At 33.3% G+C, this 15,660-nt stretch overlaps 1 protein-coding gene across 1 annotated transcript; it reads left to right on the top strand.

Moving 5' to 3' along the window:
• The first annotated feature begins 347 nt into the window (after nucleotides 1-347).
• On the top strand, nucleotides 348-1,025 carry LOC126888630 (probable serine/threonine-protein kinase clkA). Its single transcript, XM_050656986.1, has one exon. It carries the CDS (start codon nucleotides 348-350, stop codon nucleotides 1,023-1,025), a length of 678 nt encoding a protein of 225 aa, XP_050512943.1.
• The last annotated feature ends 14,635 nt before the right edge of the window (nucleotides 1,026-15,660 follow it).

Here is a 15,660-nt window from a genome sequence, read left to right as displayed (position 1 = left end):
AGAAGAGGAAGTAGAGGATAGATTTAAAAAAAAATGGATAAGAAACTATTGGAAGTAAAAACACAACATAATACTGGAGAAAGAAGACAAGTAATTTTACACAATGGAGCAGAAAATAAGGTCCAATTTGGCGGGAATATAAAGAAACAGCACCCAGTCCCGTTTATTAGAATGCTTAAAAATAAAAAACAAGGATATGAAGAGTTTGAAGAGGTTAAGGATATGATAAGGAATCATTTTTTAAGGATGGAGCAGCATTATGGTTCGAGAGTAAGCAAAATGAGTTACAAGATTGGGAAGAATTTGAAAGAAAATTTTTGAGATATTTTTGGGGAAAAGAGAAACAGATGGTCGTGAATAGTGAACTACAAAATGGGAAATATGATGAGAAACTAGGAATATCCGAAGAGAAATATGCATTACAAGTATACGCTAGTGGGCAATATTTAAATTATAATTATTCGGAAGAACAGCTAGTTGAATTGATAGCAAGACATTTTGACAATACAATGGAAAACTATGTCACCTTGCAAGGATATAGGGACATGGACAGTTTATGCCAGTTCTTAGTTGTAAGAGAGGCTCGAAGAAAAGAAAGAAGGACACGTAGGCAAACGGAAAACAATGGGAACAACCAAACAAACCGAACACACAACTACAGACCGTCTCGTAATGAAAATGCATACCGATACAATGGATATAGGGATAACGAAGGACAAAGATATACAAACAATTTTCATCAAAATAGATATGAGCAGAATAGAAATATATATCAGCAAAATAGATTTCAAAACAATGGGAGAAATTATAACAGTCAACCATATCAGCCAAGTACAGTAAGGGAAAATTTTAACAGAGGAAACCAATATAACAACCACAATGGACAAGGAAGAGAACAAAACAGAGAAATAAACAACCTAAGTTTAATCAGAGAAGGAGAAGATGAACAAGGACACCAAGAAATAGACAATGTGGAAGTAGAAAGCAATAGAGCAGGGCCGTCTTTTCGGGAGAGCACTCACTAAAAACAGGGATAAAATCAAATTCAGGAATATATACTCGCCCTAGGGAATTTATCACTTTAGCAAAAAAAAAGGTTGAATACGGGCGCAATAATTTGGTTATGGTACAGGGGTATATTAAAAATAAAAAGTTGGATATCCTTTTGGACAATGGTTCAGAGGTATCATTAGTTAATAAACAATTGATAAAGGATTTAGGACTAAATTCTCAAAAGTATAATATTTCTCGAATAAGGTTAGTGAGTGCTAATTCAAAAAAGATTTCGACTACGAATGAGGCTATTGGTTTGACATTGAGATTTAAAAATAGAGAATATTTGATTAATTGTTTTATAATTGAGGACATGGAATGTCCTTATATTGTCATTGGAATAGATGAATTGGATAAGTATGGAACGGAAATTAATTTTGCAAACAACTATATAAAATTTGGAGAGGACATACTGGAAGAAGGTTTAAAGGAAAAAGAAGATAAGCAGGAAGATAGTACAGCGCCGAATAAGGTGTGTACATCAATGACTAACAAGCAAGTTGAAAATAAAGAGGAGAAGGAAGAAGAGGACACAGGAAATGAAGTAAATGTTTTAACAACAAATTTTAAATCTAATAAAATGAGAAGTGTGACATCGCAAACGATGTACACCGATGAAAGAAAAGAGGGGAAGAAGAGGAGGAGAAGAAATAGGAAGAAAAGAAGTGTAACGCCGATACAGGTGGACACAATTGTAGGACCTGAAGAGAAAGAAGAGAAGAAGAAAATTTAAATGTCAGTACTGCGCCGAAAGTGTTGTGTACAAACATGACACAAAAAGAAGTTGAAATATTGGATGAGGAAGAAACTGTAGTTTTTGGAGAAGAAGAATCGGAGGAGAATGAGAACGAAGTTGAGTTCAATATGTGTATAAAATCAAGGAATTGCGAAAAGGAAGAAGAGACATCAATAATAGTCTGTGGAGAAGAAATGACGCATGACTTAAAAAAATTATTGGCAGAACATGCGGGAGAAATCAAAACTGAAAATAGAGTAGCGACAAAATACGAACACACAATCAAAAGGAAAAACTTATCTAATTTCCGCTCGAAGACATATTCTAATCCGTGTAAATATAGAAAATATGTAGGTCAAGAAATAGATAACAGGTTGAGAAATAAAATAATTGAAAGATGTCATTTACAACACATAAATCTAGTAGTCATTATTAAACAAAGTAATGGGGGCATAAGTATTTATCTAGGAGCCCGTAATTGGAATTTATGTACAGTTTACTTGAGTAATTTGGGTCTGAAAAAATTCTTTTCTTTTCAATCTCGATTTTTGTTCATACCCAAGGTCGGGGAAGTTGTCATAGATAAAGAAAAGCAGAGAGGAAAAAGAAGAAAATCTAATTATCTAATTGTGTGATAATTTGTATTACGTTAAAATAATTTTTTTAATATTTAATTTTTTCATTCACCCTGTAAATTAGATACCGATTTCAATTACCCAGTATTGTATTGTAAGGTATTAGTTTTTCTTTTTCATAATGTTAAAATAATTCTATGAATTTTGGACAAATGCGTTTATCATGTTAACAGTTCGGTTACATTCAATAGACAGTGTTTTTACGAAAAATTAGCGGCAAAATCGTTTGGAGGCGTTGATATATGACATAGTGAGGATATTTGTTTGGACCAATGGAACTGAAGGGACGATATAGATTGAAGGATGTCAAAAAGATGATTTTTTTTTTTGACAAGAAAAGAACGAGAGTCAGGGTGTTTTAGAGAGTTGAAATAGAAGGTACTGTTGAAGAATAAGTAACAGTAGTGTCGGTCTTCATTAATAAAAAGCCTTATAGGCACCCGTTATAAAAAGTACAAAGTAAAATGATATTTTTAAAAGTCAAAAGTAAATTCAATGTCAAGTGAACACAGCTGTACCGAGGTATCCAAACATATACATTATTCTCTCCGTAAATAGTCTCTGTTTGCCACGCTTTTGGTTTAATTTGGTTGCATCGACTTATACGTAAAGACTTCAGTGAAATAGGACATAAACTTTCACATAAACCTTTTCGTGATTTTTAAATTGACTTTTGTTTACTAAGTAGTTATAATTAAATTTGTATTCATACTGGGTAATTTCGATGTCAAAATAATTTTGCGTTATTTTTCAGATTTGTTTTCATTATTTTGCACAAGCATTTTATAAATTCTCTGTATTTTTTTTTCAGTTTATTCTATTATTAAAAATTTGTTTTTTAATTTTTTGGTATAATTAATTTTTCTTTAATATACGGTTTTATTTTATTTTTTGATTTTTATTTTTCCATGAGTTTTTTCTGAGTATTGGTTTTGCATTTCTGCGATTGGATGATGTAAAACCTTGAGATAAATTTATTAATTTGAGCTAGCCCAATCAAAGTAGATATCAATAAGTAGAATCAAAACAATATATATATATATATATATATATATATATATATATATATATATATATATATATATATATATATATAATTGTTTTTCCTTCTACTTTGAGGTGTAGGGATGATCTATCTAATAAATAATTAATCTAATTTGAGATCTTGATTTACTTGAGCACATTATAGGTTTGTTCCAACACGACCGAGAACCGTCACGCAACGGTAACGCTTCTGCGCAGTAAAGAAAATCCATTCCAACAAAAATATGATCGTCATCGGATCGTCCTTCCCACTGTTCCAACAAGAATTGTGATCTTTCGGTGACGGTTTCGTGATGATCATTTCAGTAATCGGGCAAATGCATAATGTGCTGGTTGGACTGACTTGCTCACTAGGATTTAATTCTTTAAAGTTTTTGAGCCTTTGATCGACTAAAAGCACACAAGCTGTCACCAACAAAAATAACAAATATATGATTACCGTCATGGGACGATAACTGGGCGATACAATTACGAACATGCGCACAACAAACGGTACAAGTAGTTTCGTGACGGTTTCTGGACCGTCCAAAAGTTCATGTTGGAACAAACCTTATGAAAAGGCATTTGAGAGTGAATGCTGGAGAAAAGCCTCACAAACGTGAAATTTGTGTTAAACTGTTTGCTCGAAAAGGATATTTAAATGAACACATAAACGTTCATACTGGAGAAAAACCATACAATGCTTTTAGCTGTTAGTGAGGCAGCTATTTGGAACAACATAGATATAAGAATACACACTGGGAAAAAACCTCATAAGTGTGAAGTTTGTTTTAAACGATTTACTGAAAAGGAAACTTTGAAAGCGCATTTAAGAGTGCACACTGGAGAAATGCCTTACAAGTGTGAAATTTGTTCTAAGCGGTTTACCGTAGCAAGTGCTTTGAAAACACATATAAGAGTGCACACTGGGGATAAACCTTAAAAGTATATTTGTTTAAAACAGTTCACTAAATAAACAATCTTTGGATATACATACGAAAGGTCACACTGGAGAAATACCTTTCAAGTGCGAACGTTGTGCTAAACAGTTTAGGGGCCTGAGAAATTTAAGAATGCATTTGAGAGTACACACTGGAGAAAAACCTTTCAAGTGTGAAATTTGTTTAAAACAAACTAACTTATCAATCGAAGTAGCACAGAAAACGACAATAAATATCGCCTCCGTACCAGCAGATTGACAACAGGTGGAATACTTTCTTTGGTTACACCTCCTGAGATTTTCAAAATTTATAAATCATACAGGGTGCCGAGGAAATTAAGATGAGAGAATTTTAAATAATTCACAACTCATCTACTCAGCGTGGTAAAGCTCCAACAAGAAAGATTCCTTAATACTCAAACAAAAGAGTAAATGAATTAAAAATGTATAAACATTCTCAATTTCTTTGCAAAACGAAAAAGCAGCAGCTGCATAATACTCTGGTTTATACATTTTTAATTCATTTACAGTCTCGTACGATCATTCATATCGAGTACACGTATAATTACAGGTGCTTAAGTAGTGATTAAGACAAGTTTTTTGTGACAGTTAATAATAAACTAATTTCATACCGGGCTAAATTAATAAAAAACCCAGTGTTGTGAAGTGTTTATTGTTTTTGTTTTGTGTTTTTATGGTGGGAGTTTACAATAATGGGTGAAAACTCTCCCCCTGATAAAGGGGGAACCCAAAACGTGGACCAGGAGGAAGAACGCGAAAAGACCAAAGATCCAGAAAAAGAAATCAAGCTGTTCAATCTACAAAAAGGGTATCTCTATACAGATAAGGTATATGTATTCATTGAGAAAATAAATACGGAGCAGATTGGAAAAATTCACCCTATGCAGGTAGGTCACCTTTTTCATAAAAAATTAGGAATTAAAAACATTCTTAGCATCGACCGAGTAGGAAAAAATAGGGTAAGAGTACAACTTAAAAGCCCCAAAGATGCAAATTATCTAGTTAAGAATGAGAATTTAAAAGAGAAACAACTAAAAGAATACATTCCAAATAACCTGCTACAAAGAAAAGCAATTATAAGAAACGTAGATACTGCTTTCAGTGAGGAATATCTTTTCGAAAATATAATATCCAATATATCAGTAACACAAGTCACTCGACTCAAAAGGAAAGTTGATATAAACGGAGAAAAAGCATATGTACCTAGACAAATGGTATTACTTACTTTTGAAGGCAATATTTTACCTAGAAATGTATATATAAACAGCGTGGCCTGCTCCGTAGAACCGTATGTGCATAGAGTTGTTCAATGTTACCGGTGCTTGCATCACGGACACATTTTTCGTAATTGCAACAGTACAAAAACGAGATGTATTAACTGCTCACAAGAGAAAAACGATGATCATAACTGTAGAGACCCGCAAGACAGTTATTGTATACACTGTAAAAACTTTGAGCACAAATCCATATCCAAACAGTGTCCAAAATTTAAAGAACAATACGAAATTAAAAGACATAGCAGAAAACAATAACTTTTTTGGAAGCAAAGGACAGTCTTAAAAGATCTTATACATCTGCTGTTACTACAACGAATAGGTTTGAAGCATTAGGTACGATAAATAATGAAAGTTTTCCACCCCTTCCAAGGCAAAACAATGTCAAACATAATATTTCCAAACCATCCACATCCAGTTTCCAACAACAAACACAAAAAGTAATACCAAGTCAACCTGAAACTTCTTCTCAATTTAAAAAGAGGAAAGCCCAATCTCCTTTAGCTGAAGAAATGTTCCCTTTTCAGTTTGGACTAAAAAACCCTCTGCCACCAAATGCTTTACACAGTTCCGATTCTGATCCTAACACAGATGAATTTATTAATATGTTTTTCAATTTTTTAAAAAGTGTACTCAAAGAGTTTGATTCTTTTAACAATTTAGAAAGATTAGATAGAGCTTACATATATGATAAAATTATTAAATATAACACATTTAAATAATGGCTAATAAAATAAAAATAAGATAAAGCTTTTACAATGGAATGCGCAATCGGCTGTAGCTAATAAATTGAGTTTAGTTAAATGTTTAAATGAAAATATCATTGATATTGCCTTAATTTCAGAGACATGGTTTAAGCCAAATAAACAATATAATTTCAAAGGCTATAAAATTATACGTAAAGATCGCCATGATGGTTATGCTGGTGTCGCAATCCTTGTCAGAAATGTATTTCGTTTTGAAGAAATTTCAATTACAAAAAATTTTAATAACAATATTTTGATGTGTGGAATACAGATATTGGACAACAGTAAAATAACACTAACATGTTTCTCGATATATTGCCCACCAGATATACGAACAACAGTTGCAGACTGGGAGGCAATTCTTAACTGAACCAAGTCTAATTGCATTTTTGGAGGAGATTTCAATGCGCATCATCAAACATGGGGATCCTACAAAAATAACAGCAAAGGCACGCAAATAATAACCGCTTCAGACAACACAGAATTAGTACTTTTAAATACCGGAGACCCCACAAGGTTCACAAATAATGGGAATAATTCAGTCGTGGATTTAACTTTTGCAACTCCAGACATAGCAATTAATTGTTCATGTGAAACTTTTCCTGATGTACTGGGCTCAGACCATTTTCCAATTATTATAGAAATTAATAAAGGAATGGAAAGTAGAGACATCATAATACAACCTAAAACAAAATGGAACGTAAATAAAGCAGATTGGAGCTTATATCAAGAAATTGCGGATACATACTTCTCACAACACATTAAAAATAACAACAGCGTAGAACATAAGTACAACTTATTAGTTGAAGGGATAAATAAGGCAGCCAATGCCTCCATACCCATCTACCAACCTTTTAAAATGAGCAAAAAAACCTCTCTTCCACCATGGTGGGATCAAAGCTGCTATTAAAAAAAGAAAACAAATGCTCAAAACATATAAGCAACAAAGCACCATGGAAAACTATATGAAATGTAAAAACGAAAATTCAAAAACCAAGAAGTTTTTAAAATATAAAGCCAAATTATATTGGCAGCACTGGTGTGAAAACTTAAATAAAAATACACCATTGACAAATATATGGACACAGGCCAGAAAGATGAATAGAAGATGTGGGGAAGTTAATACATCGGGGAATTATGAATGGCAAGAACAATTTCTAGATAAAATTTCGCCAGCTAATGCCTTGAATGATACATCACACGTTTTTACAAAACAGGAACAAAATAATACCAATCATAAAATCTTCTGTGAACCTATCAGTCTGCCAGAATTAAACTGTAACATAAAAAATAGAAATAATACATCACCTGGTTATGATGATATTAGATATCCTATGATATACCAACTACCAAACAATGCCAAGATGTTCCTAATCAAAATCCTAAATGACATCTGGATTAATGGGGAATGTATAGAAGAATGGAAAAAGACTATTGTAATACCCATACACAAACCAAACAAAAACCCCCACTTATGCGATTCATATAGACCTATTGCACTTATGCCATGTATACTCAAGATTTTTGAAAGAATAATTAAAAACCGACTGGAATGGTGGTTAAATACAACTGGCTCTCTGCCAACCACACAATACGGTTTTAAAAAAAGGTTTGGCACCATTGATGCGGTGACACACTTAGTTACAGACATACAAATATGTTTAACTGAAAATTATTACAATGGCACGATGTTTCTAGATGTTATAGGTGCATATGACAATGTCAACTGGTTCATTCTACGGAAAAAAATGATACAATTACAAATACCTCAAGAAGTTGCTAACACCATATGCAAATTGTATATAAACAGGCAAGTAGGACTCAGAGGATGTGATGGCTGTCAAGTGAAATACCAAACTGCAAATTTAGGGTTGCCACAAGGATCTGTTCTTGCACCACTACTCTTCAATATATATACCACTAATTTACACTCCTCCATATCTACAGCAACTATGATACAATATGCCGATGATTTTGTTGTTTATACACGTAGCAAACACCTCGACGAATGCATCAATCGTTTAAACTCCAGCACAGAACGCTTTTTAAGATCCATAAATGATTTAGGACTACAAATCTCCGCTGAAAAATCCAAAGTCGTTATCTTCACCAGGCATAATGTGAAACCAATGCAGAAAATTAAAATAAATAAAATAGAATTTCCAGTGGATACCAATGCCAAATACTTGGGAGTTATATTAGACAGAAAACTGACCTGGAAACCACACATTGAACAAATAGAGATAAAAAGTAACAAAGGACTAAACTTCCTAAAATCCATCATGCGAACTTGGTGGGGAGCAGAACCTCAAACAGCACTAATTTTCTATAGAGCTTACATAAGATCAATAATTGATTATGGTTGTACACTTTATGGAATCTACGTAAGCTGGACTTAATACAAAACAAAGCACTTAGAATATGTCTGGGAGCAGGAGCAATGAAATCTAGACCAGTTGAACCATTAAGCGCTGAAGCAATCGAACCTCCATTAGAACTGAGAAGATCATTTTTAGCTGAAAAAATTATTATTAAATCACTAAAGAAAAATTCACCATTCATTAGTAGCATATACAAGTTAAACGAATACGACTTAACTAAGCCTTTTTGGATACCTAAGAACTCTCCTCCTATTTGTGAAGCATTAAGAAACGTGACCCTACAACCACAAACAAAGGTAGAGATCGATTACTTTGTTCACTTTGTTGTATGTGATGTGAATATACCCCATTACTCTGAATTAGCATCATCTAATAACATAGTTATTAATCAAATTTTAGACCAACATCCAAACTATGTCACAATATACACTGATGGATCAAAAAACACTGACGGCACAGGTTGTGCCTTTGTAATACCTAAACGTATACAAAAACACTATAAGCTACATAAAAATACATCTATCTACACAGCCGAGGCAATAGCAATTCTAAAAGCACTAGAATATGTACAACAGGAAGAGGAACAGAATGCCATTATCTGCTCCGATTCACTTTCAGTTCTTAAAATTCTAAAATCCAACTCAAACACAACAAATGATATTATCTTTAACATTCAAACAATTATTAAAAAATTACAAGATCAAAATAAATTTATAAAATTCTTCTGGGTTAAAGCACACGTAGGAATAACAAACAATGAAATTGCAGACAAAATTGCCAAAGAAAGCATAGAAATGGGGGAACAGATAAATTGCCAATTAACTACGGATGAACAAATAAACATATCAAAACATAAAATGATGAGAAAATTGTCCTACTTGTGCAAGAATACACATTTACAAATCCAACACGTTACACCAGTATAGAAACCAAATTGAGGAAAAAACCATGGTACAATAAGTTCGATTACAATCGCAAAAGCATAACCACTATTAGTAGAATGAAGTTTGGTCATGCATGTTATCCAGCACACTTACATAAAATCAAAATACTTGAGAGTGATCTTTGTGAAGTTTGTAATAAAATCGGTGACCTGGACCACATATTTTTTGATTGTCAAAAATATAGGGCTCAATCCAATGAGCTGTTCAGAAAACTTCTACAATTGAACATTGAAAGCCCATATAACATAATGTATCTTCCTGCTTTAAACAGAAAAGAAATTTACGATTGTCTGTTATATTTCGTCAGAATAACAAAAATACAAATTTAATAATACCTTTTGCTGCTACCTTATGTCTTTCCTTAATGTATATATACCTTATCTATCCGAGGCCTACCTTTGATCGTTTATAAAATGCCCTGATCGGCCCCTGGGCGAGAAGAGTGTAATCCTTGTGTCAAATCCTTGCCCTCTCTTTAAAAAATTTGTATCTGGCTGTGGAGGTTTTACCTTAAAGCCAAAACAAAAAAAAATCATTTACTCTTTTGTTTGAGTATTAAGGAATCTTTCTTGTTGGAGCTTTATCACGCTGAGTAGATGAGTTGTGAATTATTTAAAATTGTATCCAGGGACGTATCTTGCCATTCCTGCGACCTTGGCGAAATTCTATGCTCCCGCCCCCCCCCCCCACAAAAACGAGACTCCCATTAATTGCAACAATAGGGAACTTGCATACATTTTTAAATATTAAAATAATATTAAAAAACATAAGGTAACATGATCTTAAAACGCTTGCATGCGAAAAAAACAAATATTTTTAACCCGTACGCTAATTACGGCGCTTTGAAAATGCTATAAAATTCAAATATCTTAGGAGGCTCTTGAACGTCCTTCTATTGGTCTGACGTCAGAGGCCACAGCCATCTACGTCTACGATTAGGTATTACGGGTGTATTACATTTTAATCGTATTTAAATGGATATTACCAGCTATTATTTGTATTCTTGCATAGTTCTACAATCAGTTTATTTACTTTAAAGTCAAATTTATAAATCTTTAGAAATTACTAATGTGTTTATAACGTATAAGTATTATTACTCACGAGGGGTTTTCAAAAGAAAGCGATTAAGTACAACAGTTCATTTTAATCGTCTTTAATTGAAAATTCCTACGTATTATTTATGTTCATCTTATATATTGTAAGTAGTTCCCCAATCAGCTTAGTTTCAAACTGAAATTGGTACCATTATATGTATTATAGTAAACGGTTTTCCCCGTGGGTTTCATCTACCTAACTCTAATCGAAGGATTTCGTATATCCCGGAAAAGATTACGGTGTAATTTGCATAATAATAAAGAAACTAAATTTTTATGAAGTTTATTATATTTGATTGTAATGTTTCTTAGTACCTACTGGAGCCTTTCATTATTGTGTTCAAACCCTTCTGAGAAAAGATTATGGTGATTAGCAGACGTACCGATAGCCAACAAAACCCTTCTTTACAAAGTTAATAATACGCATAAATAAGAAGAATCATTATTGTAATTTTACAAGTTAATATCTTTATCATCTCAGCTTATATGAAAAAAAATACTCACACAGCATCCCTCGGTAGACCGCAAGCTATAGTAGAAACATGACTGTAGACCGCATACTATAGTAGCACCAATACTTTTTAGTTACTCTTACTTTTATTACTAAGTTTTGTTTATTTTTAAGTTACTTGTTTCTTTTTTCAACACAGGAAACGACAAAAGTAATTTCATAAAAAAGAACTTTTTGATGCATCCAGGTGCATCCAGGCACTATACAGTACTTATATTGCGCAGATTTGTTTTCCATTTTGATAAAGTATATTACACACTAAATACACTAAACTACACTAAATACAATAACATAAATACCGAGCAAATGTCACAGTTATTCGACACGCACAACTGGCAATGGCAAACTAAACGGGCGAAAACGATAAATGTGGCCTGTGACGTCAGACTCAAGCTCGCGCTTTTGAAGTTGTTTGAAACGGAAATTTTAGGCGCGGAACTTTGATCAGATATTGTACGTACACTATTCATTGTTAAGACGTAATATTTTGAACATAACATTTTTAAACATAAATTAACAATTTTATGCAAAAAAATTTTTTAGTGCAAGTTCCCTATTCACATTCACTATGAAGTGAGACTGCAATGTAACAATTTTTAAATAGTTGTAGGCAAATTACTACAACTACTTCTTTAAAATGTATTGGGCCTGGGTTCAAAAAACAATAACAATAAAGGAGGTATTTTTGAAACATTATTTATTTTACTTAGTTATAAAATTATTTTACTCACTACTACTTTACATGTAATGTTGTGATTCACAATTTGTGAATATGTTACATTCATGACAAAATGTACTTACTTACATAAACTATCATAACTATGCACATATTATGTTACATTACTTTAAGCGAAAACGTATTGATATATAATAATAAATAATAGCCTACAACAGGCCTACAACAGGGCCAATTTAATTTTGTTGAATTAACCTGTTATCTTTTATTATTGTTAACCCGGGAGTAGTTGCGCTCACTTCTGTAACGTCGATAGTCGCGTGTGAGATTCTATCTCAAAATACGAATTTAAAACAATTTTTATTTTGTACTATTTTTTTCTACTTTTTATATTGAAAATATATATTTATAACAATTTTATTTAAAAAAACCTGTGTTAACGGCCACCTGCCAATATCGGCCACCTGTCCTAACGGCCAGTTTAAAAATTTCCCAAACCAATTATATGTAGACTACAAAAACTGGCAATACCGTCCACCTTTCTATATCGGCCAATAGTTCTTTCATTTGTAGTGGCCGTTACTGACAAATGTTACTGTACATATTACGAAAAAGGATGAAATGTGAGATTATATCTAACGGCGCGACTACGCGCGGGTTAAAGCTAATGGGCTCTCCCCAAAGCCATAAATTCCTACGCATTACTACACCCTTCCTCGAGGCACTTACGAAATTTTTTCAAAATTGCAAAATTTTTCATCAAGTTATCGCGAAAAAGGATAAAAATTGAGATTCTATCTCACCGCGCGACTACTCGCGGGTTAAAATTTCACTTTGCGTGCTTTAATAGATGCGAATTCATTTATGACATCGTCAAAGTTAAGTTTTGAAGCTGTTTCGTTTTCAATTGATAAGATTGCCAGATTGCTCAAGCGTGTTTGGCCAGTTCTCGACCGTAAATAGTTCTTATTAAGTTTAAGTTTACTAAATGTCCTTTCACACGATGCAACGCTAACGGGCATTGTAAGGTAAATTCTGTAAGCAATTTCAATATTTGGGTAAGCATCTCTTAGCTGGTACTTGTAAATTGCATGCAAAATTTCTAAGTGGAATGCCGAGCCCAACTGTTCAAACAGCTCGTTCATATGGAATTTGAAACTTCCAATTTCTCATACTATTTCAACAGCGTCCACGTCTCTGCTGTATTTGAGGCCAGAATCTTTTGCACAGTTTTCCAAATCAGAGTCTGTTGTTTTTGCAGTTATTACCCTGATAAGAATCCAAATTGTGTAGGCCTCTGATCTTTTACTCATTTCGGTTATTAATTTGTCATAAACCAAAAAATATTCTGAGAGTATGATCAGTTCTATCTTCTGCCGCTCGACGGACTGCGCTTCTTGTGCCACCTGTATTAATCTGCTGCCGTATTAGTATTAGCTTGCCACGCTGTAAACCATCCAGTTAACAAAACTTAAAATCCTTTATATATTACAATTATTTTTATAACGTTACTGACACCTTACCGGTATTTATGTATTCTCTTATCTTTTTAATTTTGCTAGAATACGGTATCATATTTTTTCATCGAAAGTATGAAAAATGCTTAGTTTATAAAATTAAAATCTTGGATTTCCTAAAAGTTTTTCTTCCGCTAATTTTGCGCCCTCTCACTCTTGCGCCCTTGGCGGGCGCCTCTTTCGCCAACCTCTAAACACGTCCCTGATTCTCTCATCTTAATTTCCTCGGAACCCTGTATGATTAAATTTTGAAAATCTCGGGAGGTGTAACCAAAGAAAGTATTCCACCTGTTATCAATCTGATGGTATGGAGGCGATATTTATTGTCGTTTTCTGTGCTACTTCGATTGATAACTCTGTGACAATTGAGAATGTTTATACATTTTTTTTTGTTTAAAACAGTTTACGCAAAAAAGCACTTTGAATGTACACACAAAATTTCACACTAGAGAAAAGACTTAAGCGGGCCATTCACGTTCCAATTTGAGGTCGCACTTAGTAGGACAACTACACTTGAGAGCAAAATAATCGACTCAGTTGCTGAATAAATGTACACGTGGAATTTCCTAAACATGTTGCCCGATTTGAGTGATTTTTTTAGTATGTTATAGCCTTATTATTTAAGAAAATCGATGTAATATTATTGTTGCTACAGGTAAAGGTAATTTTATACCGGGTGTAACAATCATACTGTGTTTTTGAAGTTATACTTCTTTAGGCGCGATTTCATTGAGGGTGAAATTTTATTAATCTGCGCGCATGCGCACACAGGCAGTATGGAGTTAGTTACTAAATGTTTTAATTTATGTATGTATCAGTCCAGAAAAGGCGTGGAAAGAATATATTAGTGTTTTTAAATATATTTTTCTACAAACTTCTTAAAAATGCAATTTATAGCACTCCATAGGAGCGTTAAAAATGCTACTTTAAAGCACCAGTGCTTTAAAATTTTTAAGGCACTGCAGTTAAAAGTGAATTGTCAAATTGTGAAACGTCAAAATATTTATATTTCATTTATATGGCAAGATACGTCCCTGGAGAGAATTTTAAATAATTCACAACTTATCTACTCAGCGTGGTAAAGCTCCAACAAGAAAGATTCCTTAATACTCAAACAAAAGAGTAAATGAATTAAAAATGTATAAACATTCTCAATTTCTTTGCAAAACGAAAAAGCAGCAGCTGCATAATACTCTGGTTTATACATTTTTAATTAATTTACTCTTTTGTTTGAGTATTTATTGTGGATCTGTTTGCCCTAAAACCGGCTTATGATACTCTCCTAGGACATTTTCAGCATAGGGGGTTTGTCTAAAGAATGATGTTTGAGAGGATTTTATATGCCGTGTTTAGGAGTGAAATTCCTCTATAATTCGAGCATTTTGTTTTGTCCCCTTTTTTGTGGATGGGCACTATGATGTTTTCCTTCCATCTTGCTGGTATCCTTTCTTCTAACCATATTTGTGTTATTAAGTGGTGGATTTGGCGATGTAATGCGTCTCCACCATATTTCAGAAGTTCTGCTGGTATCTCGTCCGTACCCGGCGCTTTGTGATTTTTCAGCTTATTTAAGGCCTTTTGGGTTTCTTAAAAAGAGGGATTTTCGACGGGCATGTCCGCTGTGATATAGATCTCTTCTTTGTGCTTTTCTTCCTGTATGATGTTTAGGTCCCTGAAATACCCATTCCATTCTTCTGTTAGTTCTTTCTAGAATATTTAGTATTACTGAATATGTAACAACTGAAGAATTTTTTTAATTGCTTATCCTGAATTATCACTTTAAAGTAGTAAAACTACTGTTGCAGTAGATTATATTAATAGGCTATTGATTATGTTCAAAATAAGAGAGCTAAAAGGAACTACAACGTTAACGGGGTTTTATGGTCTCATATCGTCAGTAGATCTCTAAATATGAAAAAAACACGGAGTGCTACCATTTAAAGGGATGCGTTTTTGAGAAAGGGGTGAATTAGTCTATAGGAACAGGGTGCATTAAGACAGGGATACAAACCGAAGACTAGCCTCAGCAAAAATAAGAAGGGTGAAATCATTAGCGATATGGACGAAATTAAGATAACCTGGATGACATATTTTAAGGAAGTATTAAAC

The sequence above is a fragment of the Diabrotica virgifera genome, chromosome 7 (genome assembly GCF_917563875.1).
Source record: "Diabrotica virgifera virgifera chromosome 7, PGI_DIABVI_V3a".
Taxonomy (NCBI): Eukaryota; Metazoa; Arthropoda; class Insecta; order Coleoptera; family Chrysomelidae; genus Diabrotica; species Diabrotica virgifera.
The sequence above is the reverse complement of the archived record's forward strand: the minus strand, read 5'-3'. Positions and strand labels throughout refer to the sequence as shown.